This window comes from Octopus sinensis, linkage group LG7 (genome assembly GCF_006345805.1).
Source record: "Octopus sinensis linkage group LG7, ASM634580v1, whole genome shotgun sequence".
Lineage (NCBI taxonomy): Eukaryota > Metazoa > Mollusca > Cephalopoda > Octopoda > Octopodidae > Octopus > Octopus sinensis.
Window position 1 is genome coordinate 47,832,553 of NC_043003.1, and position 14,268 is coordinate 47,846,820.

The 14,268-nt window shown below is 40.2% G+C and overlaps 1 protein-coding gene across 1 annotated transcript in view; it reads left to right on the forward strand.

Moving 5' to 3' along the window:
- Positions 1 to 14,268, forward strand: part of LOC115214105 (cell division cycle protein 16 homolog) — a 46,306-nt gene that overhangs the window by 1,987 nt on the left and 30,051 nt on the right. Inside the window, exons 3-9 of the mRNA XM_029783162.2 lie at positions 1,781 to 1,878; positions 4,835 to 4,873; positions 7,065 to 7,202; positions 9,011 to 9,170; positions 10,253 to 10,347; positions 10,508 to 10,641; positions 11,642 to 11,721. Of these exons, the coding sequence (XP_029639022.1) occupies positions 1,781 to 1,878; positions 4,835 to 4,873; positions 7,065 to 7,202; positions 9,011 to 9,170; positions 10,253 to 10,347; positions 10,508 to 10,641; positions 11,642 to 11,721 (744 nt within the window). The remainder of the gene's footprint in view (positions 1 to 1,780; positions 1,879 to 4,834; positions 4,874 to 7,064; positions 7,203 to 9,010; positions 9,171 to 10,252; positions 10,348 to 10,507; positions 10,642 to 11,641; positions 11,722 to 14,268) is intronic.

Sequence of the window (14,268 nt, forward strand, 5' to 3'; positions counted from 1 at the left end):
GTCTGGTAGCTTGCTGACTAAGCCAAGATGATTTCTTTTATTCTTTCCTTTGTTTCAGTCATCTGACTGCAACCATGCTGGAACACCACCTTTAGTCGAACAAATCTACCCCTGGACTTATTCTTTGTAAGCCTAGTACTTATTCTATCAGGCTCTTTTAACCGAACCACTAAGTGATGGGGATGTGAACACCAACATCGGTTGTCAAGTGATAGTGGGGAGACAGACGCAAATAACATATATATATATATATATATATATATATGATGGGCTTCTTTCAGTTTCCATCTACCAAATCCACTCACAAGGCTTCGGTTGGCCTGAGGCTAAAGTAGAAGACACTTGCCCAAGGTGCTACACAGTGGGACTGAACTCGGAACCATGTGGTTGGAAAGCAAGCTTCTTACCACACAGCCACTCATGCTCCTAAATGTCGGGTCTTTGCAGTCACAGCATATCTCCAGAGGTCTTGGTCTTCCATCATCAGGCCTCATAGAGGCAATGACGGAAGACTGAGACCTCTGGAGATATGCTGTGACTGCGAAGACCTGACAAATAATGTGAGTTCATGGCTGTCTCCTGCACCAGCTTCACATAGAAGCCCCATCCCTTCCAAAGTGCCTTGGATCGCAGGACGGCCTGCTGTACTTACCTTGGATTGTAGGGCGACCTACTGTGCTTGAGGAGACCTGTTGAGTCAAATACATCAACATCAAAAGATCAAATGGAAATTGTAGTTGTGATACCTGTGCTGGTGGCATGTAAAATGTACCATCCGTACTTGGCCAATGCCAGCGCTGCCTTGACTGGCTTCCGTGCCGGTGGCATGTAAAAAGCACCAACCAATCGTAGCTGTTGCCAGCCTACCCTGGCATGTAAAAAGCACCATCCGTACATAGCCGATGTCAGCGCGCGTTGGCTGGCTTCCCTGCCAGTAGCACGTAAAAAGCACCAACCGATCGTGACCATTGCCAGCCTCCCCTGACACCTGTGCCGGTGGCACATAAAAAGCACCATCCATACGTGGTCGATGTCAGCACCACCTTGAATGGCTTCCATGCTGGTAGCACGTAAAAAGCACCAACCAATTGTGGCCGTTGCCAGCCTCCCCTGGCACGTAAGGAGCACCCACTACACTCACGGAATGGTTGGCATTAGGAAGGGCATCCAGCTGTAGAAACACTGCCAGATCAAACTTGAGCCTGGTGCAGCCTCCTGGCTTCCCAGACCCCGATTGAACCGTCCAACCCATGCTAGCATGGAAAACGGACATTAAACAATGATGATGATGATGATTTTCATCAGAAATGTTTTGCATCCATAATAAACCCTTATCAGTCAATAGCTCTAATCCATGGTGATGTTTAAAAATAAGTTGGCTGCTATTTCAAATGACTGTGTAAAGGCTTGTACATTGACTCTTCTGTAGTTTTTTTGTATGTTAGTGATTTAAATTTTTGTCAATTTTTGTTTCATCATCATCATCATTGTTTAACATCCGCTATCCATGCTAGCATGGGTTGAACGATTTGACTGAGGACTAGCAAACCAGATGGCTGCACCAGGCTCCAATCTGATCTGGCAGAGTTTCTACAGCTGGGTGCCCTTCCTAACGCCAACCACTCCAAGAGTGTAGTAGGTTCTTTTACATGCCACCGGCACGAGGGCCAGTCAGACAGTACTGGCAACGGCCATGCTCAAGTGGTGTTTTTTACGTGCCACCTGCACAGGAGCCAGTATATATTTATTTATGTATTTTTATTTTGTATTCTTTGCTCAGGTGTTGTTGAAGACATTTACTGGTATGCACAAGCCCTCTACCTCACAGGACAGTATCATCGAGCGTCTCATCTTCTTCGCAGTAGAAAACTCGACAAGGTAAGTCCAGCGGGTTTCTTATGCTTTCCACGTTGTTTGATTATTATTTTGCTGGTGCCATGCAAAAAAGCTTTCATGGTGGTGCCATGTAAAAAGCATCCATGTTAGTGTCATTTTAAAAAGCCCCTGTACTTGTACAAAAAAAAAGAAAGCACCCAGTATGCTCTGTGAAGTGGTTGGCATAAGGAAGGGCATCCAGCCATAGACACCTTGCTAAAGCAGACAATTTGAGCCTAGTGCAGCTTGCCAGCTCCTGTCAAATTGCTAAACCCATGCCAGCATGGAGAATGCACATTAAATCATGGTGATGATGATGATGATAAATAAGTGGTCCTCACAATGGAAAATATCATACAATCACTAGAAGTAAATGCTAACTAATGAAAGTCTCTCAGCTACAAAATGGTCAGAGGTGACTGGGAGTACTTTATCACTCTGAAGTATAGCTCATTATATTTCATTGCTCTATTGGTGTGAGAAATTTATGAATAGTTCAAATTTCACTGTCCCATATGTTCTGGTCTGTGGCCTGTGTAATCCTATGTGAGCTCTTTACATAACCCAAATATCATACATATCTGTTATAAACACACATACATCTTGGTGGACATGATATTCTAGAACCACACTGAAAAAGTTGTAGGAGTGGAGTACATGACAAAGATAATGCTAATGATAGGGAGTAGGGGGTGGTAGTTGCTGTAGGAATGGTGGTGGTATTCATAGGAGTGATCTTAGTGGTAGAGGTGGTAATAGTTGTAGTAAGAGTTACTACCAAGTCTATTTGCAATGGCTCAGCTTCCTTTCACCATGGAGTAATGCAGTCATAGTTATCCCACCTTTGATGTGAGTTTACTGCTGTAGAAATTTAGATTTGCGAGCCACTTGATGACCCCCTGGGTGCTAGTGCCATGTAAAAAGTACCTGCACCAGCACCACATAAAGAGTACCTGTGCTGGCACCGCATAAAAAGTACCTGTGCTGATACCACATAAAGAGGGCACTTGTGTCAGCTCCACATAAAAAGTACCTGTACCAGCAGCCTGTAGAAAACACCCCATGCTGGTGCCATGGGTTAAAGCACCTGTGCCAACACCATGTGGAAAGGCACCTGTACCAGTGCCACATTAAATGATGCTGATGATGAACGAGTGCTATCTATTGACAGTGAATGGTATGTATGGCAGAGAAAAATATAAGATGTAGTGGTATGATATCTGAGGAAGACATAGGATTTAGTGGTGGAAGATCTGGGAATGCTTGAGCTTATAGATAAGATTAGTAGAAGTTACTCCTGACAGAGGAATACCCACCAAGAAATAGAGAGGTCAGTTATTAATGTGTTGGGCTCCGTAGATGAGCAGGCACATGATTGAAAAGCATGGCAATATACTGTTCTGCAGATTACTGAACCTCCCTTGTGTTTGTGTCACAAGAAAAAGCACTTTGCTATTATGTTAAATAAGTTGAACATCTGCATTGAGGAGTTGAGCCACTGAGAAAAAGCGTCTATATTGTCATAAGGCTTGCTAGAAATAGCAGCCAAATCTCTCGAATCACACCTGTTTTCAAAAAGGGAGACATTGGATAATGTAGTCTTAGATAAACTATGGTTTAAAACATAAGATAAGTTACTTAAATCCAAAACATCTGTAATGATAGATCTGTGTTATTTATCTGTTGTGGCTAAACAACAACATAGGATCTCCTTAGCTAGCACTTGTGATGGTAGTCATCATCATCGTTTAACGTCAGCTTTCCATGCTAGCAAGGGTTGGACGATTTGACTGAGGACTGGCAAACCAGATGGCTGCACCAGGCTCCAATCTTGATCTGGCAGAGTTTCTACAGCTGGATGCCCTTCCTAACGCCAATCACTCCAAGAGTGTAGTGGATGCTTTTACATGCCACCAGCATGGGGGCCAGTCCAGCGGCACTGGCAATGATCTCGCTCAAATGTTTTTTCACGTGTTACCAGCACAAATGCCAGTAAGGTAACGCTGGTAACAATCACGCTCGAATGGTGCCTTTTATGTGCCGCCAGCACAGAAGCCAGTTACCCGCCCTGGCAACGATCACGCTCGGATGGTGCTCTTAGCGCCCCACTAGCACGGATGTGGAGGTACACGGCCTAGTGGTTAGAGCAGTGGACTCGCAGTCGAGGGATCGCGGGTTCGAATCTCAGACCGGGTGATGTGTGTGTTTATGAGCGAAACACCTAAGCTCCACGTGGCTCCGGCAGAAGTTAATGGCGAACTTCTGCTGACTCTTTTGCCACAACTTTCTCTCACTCTTTCTTCCTGCATCTTGCAGCTCTTGTGCGACGGACCGGCGTCCTGTCGAGGTGGGGAACCTATACGCCAAGAAACCACGAAACCGGCCCTTATGGGCTAGGCATGGCTCGAGAAGGAACAAACTAGCACGGATGCCAGTCATCAAATTTGATTTCGATTTCACTTGCCTCAACAGGTCTTCACAAGCAGAGTTTAGTGTCCAATGAAGGAAAGGTACGCATAAGTGGGCTGGTTACACCCCTGGCGGTAATTGTGCAATGTAAAATTTGCTAGCAATGACATTGATGAGGATGGATTTTTACTTGCTTTAGTCATTAGACTGTGGCCATACTAGGGCACTGCCTTAAAGAATTTCAGTTGAACGAATCGATCCCAGTACTTATTATTTTTTATAAAGCCTGATACTTGTTCTGTTGGTTTCTTCTGCTGATCTGCTAAGTTACAGGGATATAAACACACCAACACCAGTTGTCAGTTGGTGGTGAGAGATAAACACATACACAAAGACACACACATATAGATATATATATATACATATATACATCAGGCTTCTTTCAGTTTCCATCTACCAAATCCACTCACCACACAGCCACACCTGCTGTTAATATATTAAACTTTCAAAACTGAGTTTTTAAACTTTTTCTGCTTTATTGCTTTTCCAGACACATGCAGAATGTCGATACCTGGCTGCCAGATGTCATGTAAGTATGATTGTCTTTTATTTATTTACTAGCACTATGACTCGGCAACACCGGGTCATAGGGCTAGTGCACGCATATACAGCTGCGTGCGTGTGCACATACACGCCAGCACTGTCCAAATCTCCGACTAATCACATACAGCTAGCTGGCATTCAATTGGCCTATCAAGTTTCGGGCATTTTGATTGGGTTTTGGATAGAAAATTCACAAAAAAAGTCACTTCTATTGATTTTTTAATGGCTTTGCGGGGGTGACTGGGGAAATGTAAAGATGTGCACGACCACCCTTGGACGGTTTTGAATGACCATAGAAAGTGCGAGCTCTCTAACTGAAAAATTGTGGATTTGTATAAAGGACACACACGTAGACATTTTGCCATTTATATATAGAGAGATTTTTTGTTAAAATAAACTTTTGACTTTTTTACAATTGAATGTGTGAACCACATACTCCTTCAATAAGAGACATTGAATAATATAGGCTGAAATTTAAAAAAATAAAATAAGACTAAAATACCTTTGATACATTTACTCAATCAGGACCGACCTGAGGCTAAACAACAGCATCTTCATTTATGATAACCTTTGTTAACTTTATTTTCAGTCCATTAAGCTTTAATTTTTCTTTAGTTCATCTACAAGGTGGTATCAAAAGGTTCCCAGACTAGTTATGTCTAATAAAAAATAACTTATTTACCTAAGTTTTAACATCATCTTCTTTGAAATAGTCACCTTGCACAGCAGTACATTGGTCCCAGTGTTCCTGCCACTTTTGGGGTCTGGTCTGGAAGTCGTTTTCTGTGAGTCAAGGACCTTCTGCAATTCACTCTGGATCTTGACAACAGTGTTAAAACAGCGACCTTTGAGCTGCGTTTTCAACCTGGGGAAGATATGGAAGTCCACAGGTGCTAAATCTGAAGAATAGAGCAGGTACGGAACTGATACCATGTTGCTTTTAGCAAGAAACTCACGAATGAGGAGAGCTTAGTGACAGGGTGCATTGTTGTCATGAAGAATTTAATTCTTTGCACTCCACAGATCTGGTCACTTTCACAAAATGCCTTCCCTCGGATGCTTCAAAATGTTGCAGTAGAACCCTTGATTGATGGTCTGGCCCTGGGGTACAAATTCTTGATGCACAATACCATATTTCCAATCTTCCAGGGATGTTCTTCCGCTTTTGAAGTGCCTGTGCCACTCAAAACATTGTGTACAACCCACTGCCTCATCGCTGTAAGCTTGCCAAATCATGCTCAATGCTTCTGGAGCTTATTCCCAAGTTTAACGTTGGCTCTTTGTTCCTGGCCAAAGCAAAATTGCAGACTACAGCACACACCTCATCACAAAAACACAAATTTCACAACTTGCAAAGTAAACAGTGATGTCACTTGGCACACTGTCTCATGAAGGTCTCTGCTAGCTCTCACTACGCATGCAACCATGTGCTGCCATCTGTTGACACACTACAGAACTAGTCTGGGAACTTTTTGATCCCACCTCATATGTAAAAATCTTACTGTACATTAATGTGTGAATGCACATGGCTCAGTGGTTAGAGCGTTGATCTTACGATCATGAAGTTGTGAGTTCGAATCCCGGACCGTCCTGCACATTGTGCTCTTGAGCAAGCCACTTTGCTCCAGTTCACTCAGCTGCAGAATTGAGTTGCGATGTCACAGGTGCCAAGCTGTATCTGCTGTTGCCTTTCCCTTGGATAACATTGGTGGCATGGAGAGGGGAGGCTGGTATGCATGGGCGATTGCTGGTCTTCCATAAACAGCATTGCCCGGACTTGTGCCTGGGAGGATAATTTTCTAGGTGCAATCCCATGGTCAGTCATGACTGAAGGGGGTCTCAGTAACATTAATATTGTTAATTGACCACACTAATCCATCGTGAGATTTTAACACTGATAAACTAAAGAAATTAAAGTTAGTGATTGAGCCTATGGTCAAAGCTCTTCCAGTTGTGACCTTCCAGTCTTATTTTTTTGTCTTGAATGTCCTGCATTATCTAATACATTATTATATTATTCCAGTTTCAAAGATGGTGGGAAGTGGTGTGAGGCATTTTGCTTGCTCTTTGTAACAGGTCATGAAACTGCATAGAAGCTCTCTTGTTTGGTCTGAGTTGATGTTGTTGGAAAGTAGGAGGTTGGAGAATGTAACATCAAGTGTTTTAATTTGTTTCAGTATGAATGTAAAGAATGGCAGCTAGCTTTGAACATCATCAATCTGTCTGACCAAAATTCTAATCAGACGAAAATATTCCTCAATAAGAGTCTGAACCAAAGTACAAATATGTCAGAATTGAGTATGTCTACACAAAACGTGAGTTGTTGGTGTTCTTTTTCTTTTTTCTCTTTTTTTTTTATAAGAATATTTTCAATCCTTATAAAAGAAACATATTTGATTGATTGATTGGCAAGGATTCATTCATCAGCACATTACAATTGTTAACTCATAGATGTGTTCTCTCTCCCTTTCTGCTTCATTGCAATTTTTCACGCTTTCATAGGTCAGTGGGGCAGATTTTCTAAAGCTGGCGCCCTTCCTCCCTTCCTGTTTCCAAGCAAAGTACTAATTTCCCCATGGTGGACATATTTTCATGAAAGATTGGAAATGAATGACACTCTTATATGACTATCATGTAATGTCAAGACAAAGGGACACTAACACACACACACACACCTGATGGGCTTCTTTCAGTCTCCATCAACCAAATGCATTCAAGCGTTTGATTTGACCCAGAGCTATAGTGGAAGACATATACCAAAGGTGATGTTGAACTGAACCCAAAACCACATAGTTGGGAAGCAAGCTTCTCAACCACTTGGTTCCAGGTTCAGTCCTGCTGTGTGGTACCTTGGGCAAGTGTCTTCTATAACCTCAGTCTGATTAAAGCCTTGTGAGTGAATTTGGTAGATGAAAACTGAAAGAAGCCCATCATATATGTTTGTATGTAATGTGTATGTGTGTGTGTGTGTCTGTGTTTATCCCCCACCACCACTTAACAATCGGTGTCAGTGTGTTTACATCCACATAACTTAGGTGTTTGGCAAAAGAGACCAATGTGATAAGTACTGGGATCGATTCATTTGGCTAAAAATTCTTCGTGGCTGTGCCCCAGCATGGCCACAGTCCAATGATTAACACAACTAAAAAAAGAAACAAAAACAAAAGATATATATATATATATATATAAAAACGAAAAAAACCCTTCAGTCATGAATGACCATGGGATGCGCCTTGAAAGTTCCTCTCTGAGGCACAAGTCTAGGCAAGGTTGTTTATAGAAGACCAGCAGTCACCCATGAGTACCAGCTTCCTCTCTCAACGCCACCGATATTATCCAAGAGAAAGGCAAAGGCTGATACAACTTGGCAACAGTGTCGCAAATCATTTCTACAGCTGAGTAAACTGGGGCAACATGAAATAGAGTGTTTTGCTCAAGAACACAACACAGAGCCTGGTCCAGGAATTGAACTCACTACCTCATGATTGTGAGCCTGATGTTCTAACCACAGAGAGAGAGAGAGAGAATTGAGAATTAAGTATGTGATGTGTTTCAGATAACAAATTGATACACACAGTTACCAGCATCGCCTTACTGGCACATGAAAAAATATTCAAGCGAGGTTGTTGCTAGTGCCGCTGGACTGGCCTCTGTGCAAGTGGCACGTAAAAAACACAATTTGAGCATGGCCATTGCCAGTACTGCCTGACTGGCCCTTGTGCTGGTGGCACGTAAAAGCACCCACTACACTCTTGGAGTGGTTGGCATTAGGAAGGGCATCCAGTTGTAGAAACTTTGCCAGATCTTTTTGGAGCCTGGTATAGCCATCTGGTTCGCCAGTCCTCAGTCAAATCGTCCAACCCATGCCAGCCTGGAAAGCCGCCTTTAAACGATGATGTTTCTTGCTCAAGGTACATCACAATGACTTGACTGTAGTGTAATAATAGTAAAACTTTGAAGTTAATAACTCTTGTCTCAGGGATCATTAGTCCTACATCTTATGCGCACAGCTGTTGTGCTTCTTAATGATGTCTGTACTTCAAGCTTCTCTAGTAGATTCTTCTCTGTCCAAGATACATCCAAATTCTGAAGACTTTTATATATTTATTTCTTCTTGTGCCAGATGGAAAGCTGTATAAACTTATTACGTGGCAAGATATATGAAGCCATGGACAACCGTATCTTAGCAACAGATTATTATCGGATGGCATTAAATCAGGATATATATTGCTTTGAAGCATTTGATCGGCTAGTTGCTCATCATATGTTGTCAGCTGAAGAAGGTAGTTATTGCATCTTTCTTTTTCTCTCTTCTTTATTTCTGTTTTCCTTCTTTCTCTCTCTCTCTTTTATCTCTCCTTGTCTTTTACCTCTCTCTCTCTCTCTCTCTCTCTCTCTCTCTTGTGACAGAACATATGTTGATAATACAGTAAGCTGTATTTCTGTATGTTTATTTGTTAGTATGTTTCTATTTCTTGCTTGTCTTTTCTTCTCATTCCTACTATTTCATCACCTTCTCTTTCTCTCTTTAGTTCTCCTTCCCTTATCTTTCTTCATCTACCTCTTTGAGTTACACCATTGTCTTATCCATTCACTAGCTTAAAAGCCACACTCCATGTGGCCCAAAACTAACGAGAGCTATAATACTAAAGCATTTATCGGTACCCTACCAATATGGTGTTACTTTCAATTCAGTTTAAATGAAAAAGTTGTAAGTTGACAAATTTTAGATTTTTTTTTTAAATTAGAATTTTCAACTGTTTGCATATAAAAAATCCTCATCCAGACCTGATCCCAATGCAGAATGTTCAATAACCAGATGAAGGGCAGATTTTCAATCCTGGGATCATCCTGATTCCTAAAAGGTATAATATATCTATGTAGAGCAAATGAAGACTGAGATACAGAGGTCCCAGAAGGACACACAGACAGAATTTCATGTTTATTAAGAATCCTGGACATTACTACTTCATGTCCTAGGAATTATAGGGCCTGTTACCCAGTTATCTGTGGCATATGAGTGACCAAAATCACAACATTCCCACTGAATGGGATGCCAGTCCATTACGGGCTGCTCATTTATAGCCGAATGGACTGGAGCAATGGGAAATGAAGTGTTTTGCTCAAAAATTGATGCACATTCCAGCATGAGAATTGAAACCACAATCTTGCAATCATGAGTATAACACCCTAACAACTAGACCATGCTCTTTTACTATCCATTAATACTCTCACTCTAACTTTCAGAACATAGTACTATTATTACCTCTCTGCCTGAGACTGAACTCACATCACTCCTTATTGAAACTACAGTGCATGACAGTATTTCATGTCATTTTTTTTTTTCTCTTTTTTTTTCCCCCAGAAAAGGAACTTTTAGAATCACTCCCATTTAATCATCAATGTCCTGAAGAGGAGAGAGACCTTGTGAAATTTCTTTATGAAAACCGACTTAAAAAGGTAGGCATTTTAGTGTATTTGTTATGAGCGTGTGTTGTTTTTTGTTTCTTGTGTGTGTGTGTATGTGTGTGCTGTTGTGTTGCATCATATGTTTGATTGCCTTGAATATATTTTTTTATGCTATACATGTTTGAAATTTCTGATTTACCTGTGATTTCAGTACAACAAACCAGGGCAGCTGGACATCCCTAACCAACTGGAAGCTTTCACCACCAATTTAGATGTTGAAGTGAACCTTGCAGAACGTCATTATTACAACTGTGATTTCATTCGTTGTTACAACATCACTCATAGGTAAAACACTTTGTAGTTTATTTGTTACTTCTATGTTGTGCCAGTTCAACCATTGTTCAGTGGTAGATGAGTGAAAATAAGGTACGGTTGAGTGGTTAAAATGTTCTCCTTCTAATCGGAAGATTCAAAGTTTGATACCGATATGCAAAACTTTGAGTGGTAGTCTTCTATTATAGTCTTGGATTAATCAAAGTCAGGTGAGTGAAGATAAGTTGCCAAAAACTGCAGGGAAACCTACTGAGCTAAGGCTTGTGACATATGGTATCATTTTAATTCTGTTTAAAGATTGCATTGAGTGCCTATGGTATAGTGAGCCACTTACATCATAATTCATTGAGTGTTTGTTTTAGTTGATTAAACAACTTGAATAATTGGCCTTTTTAAGTAATAAATCCATTTACTTTTCTGTGAAAATCAAGACTCACAGTATGTGTTTAACATTGTTGTTTTTGACATCTACAGTTAACTCAGTACATTGGTTTCCTTAACCCTTTTGCATTTAAACTGGCTATATCTGGTTAAAATATCCTATATCATTCTAAAAATAATCACTTCATCAAAATCTCAAAGCTACGAGATAATACATGATTAAATCCAAATAATGTATATAAATTAGATTAACATTATTTTACGTGCTGGTGGCACATAAAAAGCACCCCCTACACTCTCGGAGTGGTTGGCGTTAGGAAGGGCATCCAGTTGTAGAAACCTTACCAGGTCAGATTGGTGCCTGGTACAGCCTCCTGGCTTGCCAGTCCTCAGTCAAACTGTCCAGCCCATACCAGCATGGAAAGTGGATGTTAAACGATGATGGTCATCTGAATGCTAAATGGTTAAATTGGTCAGTAAATCAAGTACAAAGAAAATAGTCTTATGTTGATGCAGTTCCTCTTATGCCCATTCTACATCAATAATTTGCCTTGTAGTAAGAGCAGTACAGTTTATTTTCCTTTTGTTGTAGTTTATATATTTTCTCTTTTGTTCTTTCTTTTTCATTCAGTGTTTTGAAGAAAGATCCCTACAACAGTTTGTGTCTTCCTTTACACATTGCAGTCTTAGTGGAACTGAAAAAGTCAAATGGTGAGTGAAAATGATATTTGACAAGTTTATAATTTACAAAAACATAAGGATATGTGAACTTTAAAGAGTGGGTTAGTGGACACGGGTGTATGCTGACATTGATATAGACATCATCATCATGAACATTCTGACATGTTTTTCTAAGCTGGCATGGGTTTCATGGGTCTGTTGGGTCTACTCCAGTACAGTTGCTTGCCACATATTGAGTCACTCAACAGGGAACACAACTAATGAAGTACTGAAAGCTGCACTGAGTGTACATGAACATGTTGAATGTGATTGTACTCATATTTCATTAGCTGTTTAGTGCAATGCTAATTACATTTATTTTGTTTGTAATGTTAGTTTCCTCTTGTTACATAGGTGGTCAAATCTACAAATTTTTTGCTCTTTGACTCAGCTCTCTTCCTAAACTAATCAGTCCATTTAGCTATAAATACCTCAGGCTTATGATTTCCTGTGATAGCAGCAAAGATAATGCCCCAGCATAAAACTGTGATTCATTCACCTGCAATGAGAAAAATTAACACAAATAACTTCTACATTGTGGAAGACTTGCTATTGAAATTGAAGATAAGCATAAACCCAGTATGTGACAAATACTATTTTATGAACTCTGGAAGAATGAATAAAAGCTGTTGTTCCTGGCAATGTTTAAACATGGAACATAGAAAGAAAAATATTGTTTGATGTTTTGTGTGACATTACATCATTTCTCATTCAATCCCATGATAATTTCTTTCATGATAATAGACACAAAGCTAGCAATGTTAAGAGAGTGTGGATAGTCAATTATTTCTTCTCCAGTGCTCAACTGATACTTCAACAACTCTGAAAGAATAAACAGCAAAGTTGACCTTGGAAAAATTTCAGCTCAGAATGTAAAGGGTCAGAAGAAATGCTGTTATGCATTTTGTTCCATGCACTAATGATTCTGCTAGCTTGCTGCCTTAATAATAATGTTGTATATACTCACGTTTGGGATTGTCAGAGTAGGTATTTGTGGTTGACTCATAGGTAGGTTGTGCTATAATCTGTGGAGTTACATGGCCCTTTTTAACGTAAATATAACTAATATTTCTTAAATATTATCAAATATTCACTTTTATTTCAAAACTTTGCTTACAAATATTAAAACATTCTTGTGGAAGTGACATTATGAAAGTAGTCCAATTGATAAATCAACTCAACAACAAAAATCGGTAAGTATCATCTAGACAAGCAAAAGCTCTAGAATTACAAACAGAACAGGAAACAATGTTGTATAAGAAATGTGTTTATTCATTTAGATACAGTTATTAAACTTCATCAGGGCATCCAGCTGTAGAAACACTGCCAGATCAGACTGGAGCCTGGCGCAGCCTCCTGGCTTCCCAGATCCCAGTCGAACCGCCCAACCTATACTAGCATAGAAAACAGACGTTAAACGATGATGATGATCAGGATTCATCATTATCATCATTTGACATCTGTTTTCCATGCTGCCATGGATTGGACAGTTTGACTGAAAACTAGTAAGCTAGGGAGCTGCACCAGGTTGCAGTCTGATTTGGCATGGTTTCCACAGCTGGATGACCTTCCTAACACAAACCCAAAAATTCTTCTGGTCTACTGATAAGCCACCATCTACTTTAGATCTCTGTGATGTCAAGTGGATAGGTTGCAACCCTGATTTTTATTGAAAGTTTACGTAAAAGAAGTGCAACCTATCCGCAAGTATATACAATAATTATAATTTTTTACATAGGCAAACAGCCAGAAATGAGTGTGAAGGGAATTGTCAGTTATATCAGCTCTGTAAGGATGAAAGGCTAAGTCATCCTTAATAAGATTTTAATTCAGAAGGTACCTGGATAATAACTAAATAAAAAAACCCTTCGGTCATGAATGACCATGGGATTGCACCTAGAAAGTTCCCCTTTGAGGTACAAATCTGGGCAAGGTTGTTTATAGAAGACCAGCAGTTTCCCATGCATCCTACCTCCCCTCATCATGCCACCGATGTTATCCAAGGGGAAGGGAAACTCATTTCTACAGCTGAGTGAACTGGAGCAAATGAAATAAAGTGTCTTACTCAAGAACACAACACGCAGCCCAGTCCGGGAATCGAACTCACTACCTCATGATTGTGAGCTGATGCCTTAATCACTAAGCCATACACCTTCACTAAATACTGCAAAATATTTTGTCTGAAGCTGTAATGTAAGTCACTCATTTGAGAAGATTATAACCAATTAACTTGAATGGCACTTAGTTTAGTGACAATAGCATTATAAAAAGCAATCATGCCTAGGGTAACAATTAAACTTAGCATAAAGGGGCAGTTAAATTATTGCAAAGAATAGTTATCCCTTTGCAGTCTGGGTTCAACTCTTGCTGAATATCAGTCGAGTATTGTGATTGATTCTACTCCTTCATAAAATTTCTGGCTTTGGAACCCATGTTAGGAATTACTGTTATTACCAAAGACTATGTTATTGGATTTGATTGCGCTCTTTATGTTTGGAACATTTGTTCATTTTCTTTCTGTTTTACATACTACTGGAT